At 40.7% G+C, this 14,540-nt stretch overlaps 1 protein-coding gene across 1 annotated transcript; it reads left to right on the forward strand.

Annotated features, from left to right (window-relative positions):
* Window positions 1–556: 556 nt before the first annotated feature.
* LOC106637592 (uncharacterized) lies at window positions 557–11,602 on the forward strand. Its single transcript, XM_089588856.1, has 8 exons — window positions 557–771; window positions 8,005–8,188; window positions 8,881–9,086; window positions 9,175–9,247; window positions 9,384–9,397; window positions 9,435–9,582; window positions 10,590–10,891; window positions 11,102–11,602. Exons 1-8 carry the CDS (start codon window positions 643–645, stop codon window positions 11,165–11,167), a joined length of 1,122 nt encoding a protein of 373 aa, XP_089444982.1. The 5' UTR covers window positions 557–642; the 3' UTR covers window positions 11,168–11,602.
* Window positions 11,603–14,540: the final 2,938 nt, after the last annotated feature.

Genomic DNA, 14,540 nt, shown 5'->3' on the forward strand with positions numbered 1-14,540 from the left:
AAACGAATGAATAAATAATCGGTCCAACGAAAACAGTTTTGCCGATCCACACGCGCTACCGATACACCTCGGGTTGTACCAACCACGGTCATTACTATACGCAAATTGCGCTACCGTTCTACGTGCGTCACGCTCTAAAAAAACTCTCTCTCTCCCGATTCCCGATACATACTGTCCCCGTGCCTCGTTTTTCCTCTCTTCTGTCACATTCACCTAATTTTACACTAAACCAATCGCACAAGATTATAATCCATCGCCGCTTCAGCTCCATTTATCGGATGCGCACAGATACGTATACTTGTAAGTCCGAAAACGCTTCGCACATCAATTACCCTTGCAATCAAAACATTGCACGGCTAAGCTAAACGTACAACCTAAGCGTGCATATATACATATAAGCAGGGGATAGCAGCGTAACAAAACGCACACGCAACCGGCGGGTAAAAGAAAGAGCGATTATCTAGGTTGTGTGCGTGTCATATATATACATACATACATATTAACCACGTTCTCGTGCACGTATACAAAAGTGTAGGCAGACAGAGATATACGTGTGTATATATAGGCATATCGAAGGCGAAGCGAGCAGTTCCCGTGGCCGGGTATATACGGCAACACTCTTGGCGTCCAGTTAACGCAAAGATGTCGAGGCGCGCGGTGTTGCTGGACACGTCGGCGGCGTTCACCGCCTGCTGGCTAATCCTCGCCACCTTAGGAGCCCTTGCCCGGGGCTTTCCCGCTCAGGAGGATGACAGCGACTCGGCCGGTCCGGTGAGTTTTCTGGGACACAGTAAGTTGTTCTTATACTTTACCCACACACTCGCATCCCTTACCACCACCAGTGTATACGCATGTATATGTATATACCTTATTTTTACTCGCCACGCGGCCTTTCTTTTTGCTCCCGCGAGTGAACGATCGAACGGGTGAGCTCTGGATCCTGCGCTGTATACACCTTGACTCCGCGCCGATCGCTCGTTCCTTCGATCGGTATACGGCCCCGGTTTTATTTTTTTCTTTTTTCGCCCTTTCGGGTCATCCGAACGAGTCTTTTTTTGTTTTTCTTTTTGACATTTATCTCTGGTTTTTTTTTCTTCTCCGTCTCTTTGCCATTTGCATGCCCGAGTCGCAGTGTAACTCGTAAGCTGAACTTGAACTTTTGATCCCCGGCCGATACGAGCGCGCGATCTAACAATGCGTTGGCTAATCAACGACCCCTCGATGAGTATAACCAAGACGCTGCGTACGTTATTATATATATCTACATCTGAGCTATCTCTGTACGTACCATTATGTCAGTAAACGGCTGCTTATAGTCACCCAATTTTTTTATTATATGTGCGCGTCGATCTCGAGAAAATCGGATTTCTCGGTATGAAAAGGAGATGCAGCAAGCGAGTGTGTACACAATTATACAAGACAATCATCGTCTCCCAAGGCAGCTTCATGTGCATTAAAAAACAATCAGAGCTCCGTATGAGATTATATATATGTTGTTTACACGTACCCCCGTTGCATGAGCCTACCGGGTTATTATTTTCCTCGCGTATATATAGCAGCAGAGTGTATATTGTGCGAGACAGCTGTCATACTTTTATAGCGTCGAGGATCGAAATGAGCGCAACATTGCTGGTGGAAAAAAAAAATAAATAAAAAAAAATAATATTTACGACTAGATGGATGAATCGATGATGACTGGCGAGACGGAAGGCGTGTAAGATATGATATATATATATACCGATGGCCGTACTCGCGCTCACCTACTATATGTAATAGGTGCTCGGGAGAAAGGTTTTATGCAATTATCGAGAAAACGCGAGCTAGGCGAACGGGCCGGCTTTATATATATGTGCAAGCAATGGAAAAACCTGGGGTGTATATCGGTGGACAGCACCCCGTACGGTCCAAGGGGGGGGGGGGGTAGACCTTTTGCGAGGCGTTGACTAATAATTTGTCGCAATTAGGGTGGATGGGCTTTCACCCGGTTCCTTATTGTGGACCTGCACCTCGGGAAAAGAGACGTTAATTACCCGTGTGTGTCGTCCGTACAAAAGTCAAGCTCGGGAATGATGGCCCGAGGCTCTCTTTCTTTTTTTTTTTTTCTTTTTATGACTATACAAGGCCCCGCCGCGAGCAGGAAGTCAAGATTGTGTCTCGGATGGGCCTCTGATGACGGTTTATTAATGAAGAATTAGCCGCTCGTGATTCGTCGTGTTGGGTGAGCGCACGACGTGTGGTTATTGTTTTTTTTTTTTTTTCTTCCCTTTTCCCTCTATGTCTCTGTTGAACAATGCATGCTTGTATATATATATATGAGTGTGGGCACGTATACGTAACGCTATATTTCTGCGTGACGTCTAGTCGTAAAATATATCGTACCCACAATCAAAATAAATAAAGTCTATATTTGGAGCATTGTGTTGTGCTTTTCGTTAAAATTGACGTGCGATTCGCATTGCAATGGCCCCTTGGTGATTAATGTTTGCTCTCTCTCTCTCTCGATTGCGCGGAATTCCTCGTTGACAAAAATCGATGGTTGTAGGCCAGAAATAGCTAGTTTAAAGGTTTTTTATTTGAAAAAAACGGCTCAGTTGTATCTCAGAGGATTTAACTTTTTCTTTGGTGCATGCAATGTTTTTTTTAATTGGCAACCATAAATAATGGGGCTTCTTGTTATCTGAAAGTGACACTGTGTCGGTTGCCCGAAAATCGAACCGATTGTCTTTTACCCATATTGACCCGAGCTATAATTTTATTTTATTTTTTTTCTACATTCCACACTGCGTAACGTACGTATTTCGCATGAAACGATGCATCATCTTTTCAAATAAAACTCACCTTTACGAATATCGAATAAAGTACCCTCTCCCCATACCATCGCTAATTAATACTAATTACCTCACTTCACGGCGACTCGTTTCCTTATCGCGGGGAGGAAATCTTTCCGAGTCCTCTCCCTTTGTGTATACCTATACAACCCAATTAAAATTCCCCTCAAGGCTAGCCTGCAAATTTCTTTCTTCTTACAATACCATACGCGTTAAGATTACAATATTAGCGCCATTTATACCTTACATACATTTTCGTCGGTTACTCGCACGCCCGAGCCTTCGATCCTTATCCAGTAAACAATTACGCTCGTTTCATTCTCACGTTGAATGGCGCTGGTAATACGTTTTCCCTCGGGACGTATGTTGCGTCATGCCTTACGGACAATCACAATACGACACGGGATGAAGGAAAAAAAATTAAGAGTTTAATTTCTCTCGTGTGACATTGATCTTTCCTACATTAGATGCTTACGGGGGTAATTAGTCGGTGATCCGTTCGAAAACCTGTACCGAAAATGGGGCAATGAATAATTTTAATAAATTTTCGTCCGCGCTCGCTGTGTTGCACACACCATGTGAATTTCGACGAAAAAAGGAACGTTTCAACAGCACCCGGTGTTTGGAACAGTATGCCTTTCCACGTTTTTTTCCCCCTTCGATCGGCAATCACGGAGTATCGCGTTTGGCGCTCTAATAAAAATCGGTGTCTCAGGTACGCGACCAAGGAATTATTCACGAGGTGTCGGTGAAACAAAGTCGAGACTTTTTTGTTCTTTGTCAAATCGTAAGACGATTGTGACGCACAATGAGGTGGGAAAGGCACGATGGCTTCCAAGTATCCTTCGGCACGAGTTGCGTCTGCGGAAAGTTAATCGATAGAAAGAGCGATGCCATTTTGTTCCTTATTGAGGAATATGGTGTGAAAAATTATTACTTCTTTAGGGACGTTTGCAAATTTAATTCAAAGTGCGAGAAAATAAAAAAAATTACTCTCCCGCGTCTTTTATTTCAATTATATTTTTTACGCGAATCGAGGCTGGGCGTGAGATTTAAAAAACCCATACTCCTGTCGAATATGATTTCATGAAGGAGGTAAACGGCCAAGACGGACGGGTGGACGGAAAGGAAAAAACGAGGGTACGTATTTTTTGAATGACGTTAAATACCCGAGTGCAATAAGTGGACCGCTTTTAAAAATTTCGGAACGCCCTGTCTCCCTGTAGGTATACGCCCGTTCGTTTTTAACGAGATTGTCCGAAAGTTGGACTGGCCTTACACGATGGTTATCGCCTCCGTATCCGATGCGTGTCGCCTTACGTAAAAAAAGGCTTTTAATTTATGCGCGAAATTCATTTTGAAAGGAGAATGTTTTTTGGTCCTGGCGATGGAAGAATGTCAGTTCTTTTTGTGTATACGCAGTACCTCATCTCAAACTTTTATTTCACCCCTTTGTGGAAATTATTCATTAAATCAGAGTAATCGAAATATTTTTACTCTGTCACGTTTACCTGATCTATTATCGTTACAAAAAAAAAAAAATCAGATGTCTAGTGAATAGTGATTTAATACGATCTAAAGATTAGCGAGAAAACAGCAATGTCTAGTAAGAACTCCGATACATCTTCAATGAGCCTCTTAAAAATCATTTATTAAGTGATGTATTTATGAGTAGATTATTTTTAACGAAATCCTGTGAATATCACGTGAGTTGCATAAAAATTTTGCACGTACCAATCGTATGACCATCAGTTACGAGACTTTGATGTAAAACATAAAAATATGTCAGTCTAAGCCTGCAAAGATCAAAACGAAATGAAAACATCAAGAAAACCAGCTCCTTGCTCACGTCTTCGCAGTGAGCGCACAAGTCGAAAACCTGTTATTCGATCCTATACCCTAATCCTTGTTTCGTCCGAAAGACAAAAGCAGCCACAGCAATTCAGTGCAATATCTGTTTTGCAAGTAAGTGGCTCTGTTCTTCCTATACTTGGGCACGAGCTCATTTTTTTTCGTCCCCCGGTCCACCTTGAAAATGTCGATGCGACCACTTTTCCCACCTTTTATCACGAGCTCCCAACGTTTTACGCGCCGTTTTGGCTTAATCGTCGTACACAACAAGATCATATAGCCACAGGGGGAGACCACGAAGGTTTTTCACTTGCTAGCTTTTCCCTCGTTCTTTCACGATCTCCACTTTTACGTGCACAAGCAATACATAAGACAGCTACGTGGTTCATTTGAGTTTTATTGGCGGTGAAATTTTAGAGTCGCGTCTCGTTGGAGGTATTTTCCATTGGCTTCCGGTTCGAAGCGAGAGACGGGGGGTATATATACGTATATAAGCGCGTGGCTGCCGGAACATTGTTGTTGCGCAAAACACGAGGTTTCTTAACGTCTCATAGGCGTTACCGTTGATAATTATATTGAGATTTTTCTACGAGTTTCTACATACATAATGTGCACGTGGATGCATGTGTATTTATTATGTCCGTGCAGCGATCGTCATGGAAATTTTTCACTAGCTTGAATTCATGTTTTTTTTTTTTTTTTTTTTTTTTTGCTTACTACTGTCGGAACGGCTGTGACTCTGCGATTGTTTTTAGTGTTTTTGTTGTTTTATTTTTTTATTTTAGTGTTTGCGCTGAGTTATTCATCACTAAAAATGACGAATACATAATATGGAGGATAATGCTTCCTGTGACGCATAGCAGCGTACCTTTCTTTTTGCCTACTTATTAGTCATCGTTGTTTCCTTTGTTGTGAGGCAGATGCAAAAAGTACTTATAACGAGAAGGACCGAGTATAACAAGCGTTATTGAAATGCCCAAAACGAGTTTGGGAACATTTTGCTATTTTTATTTTTTATTACTATTGTTATAATTATTTATTTTTTTTTTTTTTAAATCACACATGTAAGAAATTAAAACTCTTCAAAAAAAAAAAAAAAAATTCTTTTAAATTTACTACTGTTACAAAGCTATTCAAACGGCTCGGGTAAAATCATCTGCTGGGATATTGAAAAAAAAAATTTTTAGATCGCTACCGCACCCAACAAGAATCACTCTTGGGTCCATTGAAAACATCTTGAAAAACAACTTGGTCGCGTATACTTACCTACTTAAAAAAAAAAAAAAAAAAAAAAAAAAAAATTCAAACCCGTTAAAGCTGTCCGTTTGACAATCAATCTCTCATCCGTAGTAAGTAAACCTTCCGTTATCGCCGCGATAAAAGTCGAACTGTACCCCGAAACAATGTTTATTCAGTGCTTCGCGTTAATCGGGATAATTCAAACTGGTTTCAACGCATTCGTGTGAGGTGATTCCCTCTCCTCCACGCCCAAACAACTACATTCAAAATCGGCCGAGAGAAAGAGAGTAGGTATAGCAAAGACATTCATTAAAAGCACATCTAATAAAACACACCTCGAACAAACCAACTACGGTGCCGTGTTTTTTTTTTTTTTTTCTCCCTCCCAACCTCCTTTTTCTCTGTATACACCTGCCGAACCAACGTCACCCCTATAAATAAGCCGGCGGCTGAACTACCAAGCGCGAGAATTCAAACGGCGCGCACGTGCTGCATCAGCCAACGAATGAACACGTAATATTTAACGAGCCCCGCCCGGGATTCGTGATTTACCGAATTACAGAGAAAGAAAGGAGGGGAAAAAAAAGGTAAAGAAATAAACGAGAGTAGACCCGCGCGCACCGAAAAAAACGTGTAGCCAGATGTATCGCGCCGGTCTTTGCGGCTAGGTAACCAATTAGGCGTCGGTGCGGGTAAAAAGTACGACTTGCATTCCTCTTAAGCGAGGACTTCTGACGTGCCTGCATTTACGTGTACATTGGGATCCCTCCGAGATATTAAAAAAAAAAAAAAAACCACCCGATGGAACAGTGGTGTACCTAAATTCTTTTTTTTTTTTTTTTTCAAATGGCAAAAGTTCAGCCTAGTGCGTGGGCGTCTGAAAGCCAGCTTTCACCGTGTCTTTTTTTTACGCCTCGTTACTTTTTTTATTTTTTTTTTATTTCTCATTTCACGCCAGCGCGGAATCTGTTGACAGCAACCAAAACAGCGGACCTGCAGGTTTCTTTTTGCGCTCGGCACGCGAGGAACATTTTAAAACTCCGTTTGGGCGTGTGCGCCTAGCCAGCATCTAATGAGCCGAGCGAAATTAGTCCTGGGGCGGGTCGGCCCGTTTCTTTTTCTCTCTCCATCTGCTGCTGCGGGCGGGTTTAGCTTGTATATACGGATAAACAGAAGTGTCGGGCCAATTTTACGGCTGTGGGTCACGTATGTGTGTGTATACAGTTGGCCGAGAGAAGTTGAGGAAGTAGCGCGTGCGGCTTAAACGAGTCGGGCGAGGACAACTTTTTGCCGATGACGGTTCCTTAATGATATCTTTAACGAAGAGCAGATCATTTGCAAGGCGTTTTTGAACGATTGTTCGTGTGTCGCTGATGGTATGCGACGTAACAGAGTTATTTGCGACTAGAAGAGATATTTTTTTTTTTTTTCTTTTAATATCGATAACTCGATGAGGAGAGGGTGGATCGAGAATACTCAAATCTTACAGTAAACGAAATTCGAAAACGATTCATCGAAATAAAACATTTATGAGTAATTGCATTTTTTTTTTAAGCAGCGACAAGGTTCTGTCTGTCACTCGATTGGTACCTGTAACAAGGGCTTTTCCTTGTTTACAGACGAATTTCTCTTAACTGTATGTGTTCGGTTCATCATTATTTTAATATGCCCTCCTTTCCAAAATCAAAATATCTTTGTGATACTATTAAATATTCATGACTTGAATTATTTACATTTTTTCCTACGTTTACTAAAAGTATAAGTGTGTACAAAAAAATTGCACCAAGCTACAGGTAAGCTCCCACTAAATAAACTGGTAATACATAAAAATATCGCCGTTGACTTAAACACAAGAATTTACCGAAAAAAACAACCATTTCAAGAGCACCCGACTCTGTAATTTTCATGTAAATTATAATAATTTGTAACACGCTAGTATTGTAGCAATCAATCGTTCAGTGTCCCCGACAATAGTCAATAAACTCCAGCAATCAGTAAACACTCAACAAAAAAAAAAAAAAAAAAAAAAAGGAAAAGTCCAAATGAAAACCATATCGATTGATAGTTTGGGTGAACCTGTTTGTAGTTGCCTTTCATCCAGTTCACGAAGGGCGGCATCCGCGTGAACTTTGGCGGCTACCACGCTCAAGCGGGCCTCGGCGGCCTGTTGACCGGCTCCAAGGCGGACGGCGGGCTGCACGCGAGCGCCGGCACGCCTAGCGGTGCCCACGCCAGCGCCGGTCTCGGCGGCACTCTCGACGGTGGACCCGGTAAGACGCTCTATTGTATACCCCACCTACTTGCTAAATCATCCCCTCCCCCATCCCTCCATTTGGTCAAATGTTCAATCGGTGGTTGAAGGTATTCACCCGATGCCGATTGTTAACGGCTTGAATGACGCGCTGATTGTACCGCGAAGCGCGTGTTTGAAAATTCAAAGGATCCATCGCTTTGTTACGCGCCACCGCGAGTCATTAACTTTCGTGCAACTCGTAATTTCCTTCGACCCTTGGAAAATCGCGAGCCACCGGTACTTTTATCCATAAATAAATCCCATCATCCACGCTCCGTTCGGGCTTTGACGTTGTAACGATTTCGTCCACAAGCATCGCTCACTTGCACCGTAATCTTCTCCCCTCCGCATCGATGAGCCGAAGCTACGGCTTCATCAAGATCGTATACGGGCTTCAAAGTAGATAATGCCAATAATCGGTAAGGCGCCGTGTATTTTTTTTCTTTTTTTTTTTTTTTCCTGCACAACAGCGATAAAATAAACTTAACGAGCCGAGTTTACGTAAGCGTGTGTCCCAATCTCGGTAAAGTCAACAATTTAGCCTCGGCTCTGCGGGCGAGCATCCATCACTATACTCCCTCGTGGAGCGGTCCCATCATCGATCACCGGTTGGGTATAGGTAATTCCCCTCTTCTGGTGGGTGAAAATCACGGGTCGTGATGGTTGCAGCGGGTGGCCTCCACGCGCGAGCGGGTCTCGGCAGCGGTGGCCCGGAAGCCGAGGCTGGACTCGCCGGTTCCTTGGCGGGGCCCCGGCCGCAGGGTGAGATCGTCTCGAGGTCGTCGGTGGGCAACTTGGACAACAGCATCCTCCGCAACGACAAGACCAAGGGCAAGAACATACAAGTGATCGCGCGGCCGAAAAAAGCTACCGAGGTGAGTGTCATACACGTACATGTACCCTTTGACGAGCGATCGATCTCGTTTGTTTGACGACTGGGGTGGATGCTCTGGGTGTTGGCAGGTGAACGCAGCTGCGGACGGTGCAGATGACGATCCTAGGGCCAAGGTAAATTATTGGTCCAAGATGATTGAGGGTGGATTTTGATTCTTTTTTTTTTTTTTTTTTTTTTTTCTATCTGTTAATGGATTAAGATTACATTTAAACACGTGTGCGTATAATCTCAAATGTGTAGCTTTGTATTGAGATTGTACATGCAAGGGTTAATCGAGGGTCAATAAAGATTGTCCGTTTGTTGATGGGACTTTTCATTTTTTTTTTAGTATATTGAATTTTGTGTTGTCATATATTCGCCATCCCTCGAAATGTCATTTTCTTTGCAATTGTCATCTAAATCGTGGTTTTTTCATGCTCAGGAACCTTCCTCTTCTTCTTCTTCCGGTGCTACCGCAGGAGCTTCTGTGAATAATGGTAAAAACTCTTTTCTTTATTCAACGATTAACGCACTAATGCCAAAATCCTGTTGACCCTCCCTTCTCTCTCTGCACCTCATTTATAATATAAAATCATAGCTTTGCTGACGCGAGTGCTTGGAAACGTTTTGCATGGCAATGCCAATACTGCTTTTTCGTCAAAATAATTCTTTAATCTTTTCATCGGCGTCACTCGAGCGTTTTCGTAGTTTTTACGAGTTCAGGGAACGGGTCCGTGAATGTATGATTATTTTTACCTCTAAAAAGCCTATTTTGCATTCATAAAATTATTTTTCCGAGTATTTCGCAAAAGTCGCTCATTTTTAATCCTTTTAATTTATATGTAGGTATAAACGAGCACGACTGATTTATTAATAATACCAGAGTAATAAAGTCGGCTCGGACGACATAAGTACACGGTAAACGAGCAAAACGATTCGGAAACAAAAGAACAACGTACACGTAATATCGCGTGCATCGGCGATAAATTAAAAGTAGCCCGTTGCTCGGTCGAGCTGCCAAACGAAAGGTATACATATATATATATGTGGATTCGTGACTCGAGCGGCCAAGAAGAAGCCCTCCCTTGTACTTTTTCGACTCAACAAATTCATCTCGCGTCGGCGCAGCCACAGCAGCCAAACTCTCTTTGTTATCTCTCTCTCTCTTTTTTTTTTTTTTTCTCCTCTGCACACATACAATGCGAATGCATGCATGCTGGGCACGTTAAACGCGTACCCCCTCCCATCCCACGTCTCTTTTTCTCATTCTGTTTCGCCAAAGGTAATAAATCTAACATACCGAAAAAAACCGTAACAACTTCCCACATACACCCCGCACGTAAATGTACACACAAATATTATACACTTGTATGAAATAAAAGAGATAAGCGCATAATAAATCATCGACTGTGGGGGCTTGGGGGTGTGTGTATATATGCACGTTGTTGACATGGAAAACGAAAAAAAAAAAAAAAAAACGAAAAAAAAACAAAAAAACAAAAAGGTAGCGGGGAGTACGGGTCGAGCGAAAAGAGCAAGAACCCGGCTTATTGGTACTTTCGGAAGCGGGCCGCCGAGCGCGTAGCCCCGGTAAACAAGACCTCCTCTGACAATGCCATTGAATCTCCCGATCAAGCGTCAGCGGAAGAGGGACCGGCAGCGGCGTCACCGACGACCAAACAACCGGCGGGTACCACTGCGAGGAAGCCTTGGAAGTATGGGATTTTCGCGAGATCGCCCGATACGACGAGCGACGCTGACGTCAAGTACAAGAACAAGGGCACCCTCTTCGATGACATCTTCAATGTGAGTTCTCTTTTTTTTTTCTCTTCTTTTTTCCATGCGAGTCTGTGTGGGCTATACACCTGTGCACGCTATTATACACATTTGCATTTCGCTTGCGATGGGTTTTGACTTGCAAATGAAGGCTCGCGAATTCAATGATAATGCGCTTGCGAATTAGCTCGCAAAGTGACGCATCGAAAGTATTAATGTTTGTTTGTTTCCTTTTTTCAGATTCCCATTTCGGCGTTGAACGCGGTGAATCAACTGTTGAAGAATCACGTTGGCAAAAAGAAGTGAACGACAAGAGAAAACTGGAATAAGCTCGAATTCGAACGTATTGCCAAGCAAAAAGTTTTTTTATAATACTTAATACTCTTGTAATTCACCGATGACGCTAGCTCTGTTATTTTTTGCTTCGTCGCGTTAATGAGCACGTGAATCGTGCGCTTGATGAAATTTGCATGGATTAACGTTATTTTGGCGTTGTCTGCCGTACGTAGTTTGTGTACATTTTTAGTACTATGACCTTCGCATTTACATTTTCGCCACAATTGTGTTTGGGGTAAATACTTATTTATCGATGCAGTGCGAGAATGGAGTGATTCAATTGAACAATCGATGTTAAATTTGTTGTACTTTATTTCAACGAATCCATTCTTTTTGTACACCTGTTTTTATAAACTATTTGTTTAAAATGTGTTGATAAAATTAAACTTATGTTTTATACGAAAATTGTTTTTAATTATGGACAAAAATTAACAATGTACTTAAGGATTCTCACATAGTCAATTTAAAAAATAAAGAATTTATTGTACCAATTAACTTTAAGCAACGTTATTCATTATAAAATTTGTATTCTTGATTTTTTTTGGTTAAAATATAATTGTAAGTTTTTATTTTTCCCAAGGATTATATACAAATGTTTTAATCATTCATAGATTTTTTCAATTAATTTTAGCTTCTAGTACATAAAAAATTTTTTTTATTTTAAAAAAATTACAATTGATTGATCCAACTGTGAGCCATGTGTTGACAAACTCATCTTCCAAAATACAAGTAATATCTTTATTAAATTATCTAATTACTAGTAAGAACAAAGCCATTTAAAACATCAACTACATAAAACAGTTTAATTTAATTAAGAAATCAATTTCATTTTCTGTTCAGATATTAATTTTTTATCCCAACTGTAGTTTTACACATGTAAAGAGCTACTTAAAAGATTTTTACTCCTAAACTTGTAAAAAAAATTTTTCAGTTAAACAATTATTTTTCAAAAAAAAAGGTAGACTATGCTGCGACCCAACAATGAGCTTTCTTAAGCCATTACCTAACGCAGATCGAATTGAACACGATAACAATAGGAACTTTCATGCTTTGTTTTCGATAAAATTTTTCTAATTGTAAAAAATAACTAATCCAAGTGGAGAAAGTATCGAGTTCCCATTCCTATGAATGCATTGCACCTGCATCTTTAAACGTTCGTTTAGGTTTTTGTGGGAACTTTAATTGCATTGAATTCATTCACACATTTATCCATTGCACAAATAATATGTTAAATAAACTTAGAATATTGTTACTATGTTGCTTATAAAAAATCGTGAAATTTCTCTATATGCTTACTTTACTGTATAAAACTCGATTAAAAAATCAATATCAGCATCCACTTGTTACTATTATCATACATGTATGACACTCCCGACATCATATAGACGAATGGAAATTTTCAATTTTTTATTCGCGTGCATATAATTTGATTCTCGAGAAAAGACGTGAAGTAACTGTCCTTGACGATCAAAGTCCATGACATTCTCTTTTTGTTTTGGCTATCCTTTTATAAGTTTTATATGCGTCATACATGCATTTTAGATGACAAAATAATCTTACACTGCTTTTCAAAGAATCGCATTGTATGTACAAATAAAGGTATCATTAGTTGCAAGGTAGAAATCCGATGATAAAACCATCGGATGTTAATTTTCACGTCTGAACAGAATTATTTTATCATCAGTTGATACAAGTAATAGTAGTGATGGAAACAACAAAAATAAGTTATTTACTCGATTTTTAATTAAATAACAAAAGTTGGACGTTTGAAGAAAAAAATTTATTAATGCACTGTTTGTATTACAAAAACATGAGAATTACCGTACTATAGTAACGAAGAAAGTGTTATGGTGGAAAAATTCAGTACCAGCTCAACATTTGCAGCAGACACAGCAAATTCAAATAAAAATAAAAATGTTCAACGATCCATGAGATGGGATGCAAAAACCGTGAAAGCATTTACTGTAAAGTTACTTTCTACTCAGAATTTATAGAGATTTATTAAGAATACAATGTTAAACTACAGATTATTAAAGAAATTTTGAATATATTTGTGATACAAACTGCAATAAAGATGCTAAGAGGTAATATTCATCGACTGTTTCAGAGAAAAGTGACAATTAAATTTATCCAATATAAACATAATGTAATCACTTATTGCAACGAATATTTTTGTTAAATTTGTATCCAACATTAATTTTACCGATGATTATCTTTCAGCAACGGTATCTCGTTAAAGTTGAACCATACCGATCTCCTGCAACTGCAAGTTTTTATGCACCTGTAAAGTCGTTTCTGAACAATATTATTATCCCCAAGACGTCTGCAGGTCATCGATATTTCAAGTTTTCAAGGAAAGTCATCTCACCACGGGGAATTCCTGTTTTTTTCTGCAATGACGTTCGCCGGTGCGCGCATTTTTTGGCAATCTCTCAATTACCGATCTCCAGTTTATACATATATCTTTACAGGAAGAGATGGTTTCCAAAGTATAATAATGGGCGTATGAGTATACATGCGTTCTCGATGATTTGAACCAAAGAGAAAGCGCTCCTACTATGGTGAACAGGCAGCGAGAGGCACGAGGGAGCCCCGTGTCGCAAGACGGACACATGCTTGGAGAGCATAAGAAACAACTCGACTTGCTACACATGGGGTACATTCAGTCGACTCCGATGGCCGGTGCCGAATATTACAACACCTGCACTCGCGTCCAGCCGATCCTCCAAGTCAGAGGTTTTTTTAAAGCGAACAACAAAATCGTTTTTCGATCCGGTCGCTCCGAGAGAGATATTCTTCCGCGAAAGCGCGCCTTTGAACGCAAGTGAGGGGCGTCGAAGAGCACACGCGCGAAATCAAGCCGAGGTGGAGCCAAGAGGAACTTTCGATTTTCGAGAGTAAGTTGACCACTTGTACTTTACTGAATACGCGTGAGACGGGCCGTACGTCAATACTTACTTTTCCCATCTCTTCTTGTTTATTTTCACATTTGTATTGTACATCGGATAGTTTGGATCATTAGACAAACGATGCGAAAGCCATTCGGGAATAACGAGCAATCGTAAAATAATTCAAAGCTATTCATTACGATGAGTGCAACGGCTCACAAAGTTTCCTCTACCTTTTTTTTTACGTAACCAAGTTACTTGTCCATCACGTTTGATCGATTTTGAAGCTCGTGTCCCGAAAACCGTTACTCCTGATACAATATATCCATTCAAGTCATCCAAAAAGCGTGATCGGTATGAAAACTCTATATCGCTCCTGTGCGATTTGAAACCTTACCAGCAGCATGTATACTGCACATACTTATCCTTTTCCTCGACAAGCGAATCAAAAATTG

Source organism: Copidosoma floridanum, unplaced genomic scaffold (genome assembly GCF_036245765.1).
Source record: "Copidosoma floridanum isolate Cflo_tuat_1 unplaced genomic scaffold, Cflo_Japanese_pri ptg000007l, whole genome shotgun sequence".
NCBI lineage: Eukaryota > Metazoa > Arthropoda > Insecta > Hymenoptera > Encyrtidae > Copidosoma > Copidosoma floridanum.

Excerpts from the sequence above, each read along its gene's own strand:
- LOC106637592 (XM_089588856.1), top strand. The coding sequence starts at position 643 with ATGTCGAGGCGCGCGGTGTTGCTGGACACGTCGGCGGCGTTCACCGCC. Across the intron at positions 9,583-10,589 it reads AGGAGCTTCTGTGAATAATG|GTAGCGGGGAGTACGGGTCG; the intron begins GTAAAAACTCTT and ends AAAAACAAAAAG. Across the intron at positions 10,892-11,101 it reads TCTTCGATGACATCTTCAAT|ATTCCCATTTCGGCGTTGAA; the intron begins GTGAGTTCTCTT and ends TCCTTTTTTCAG.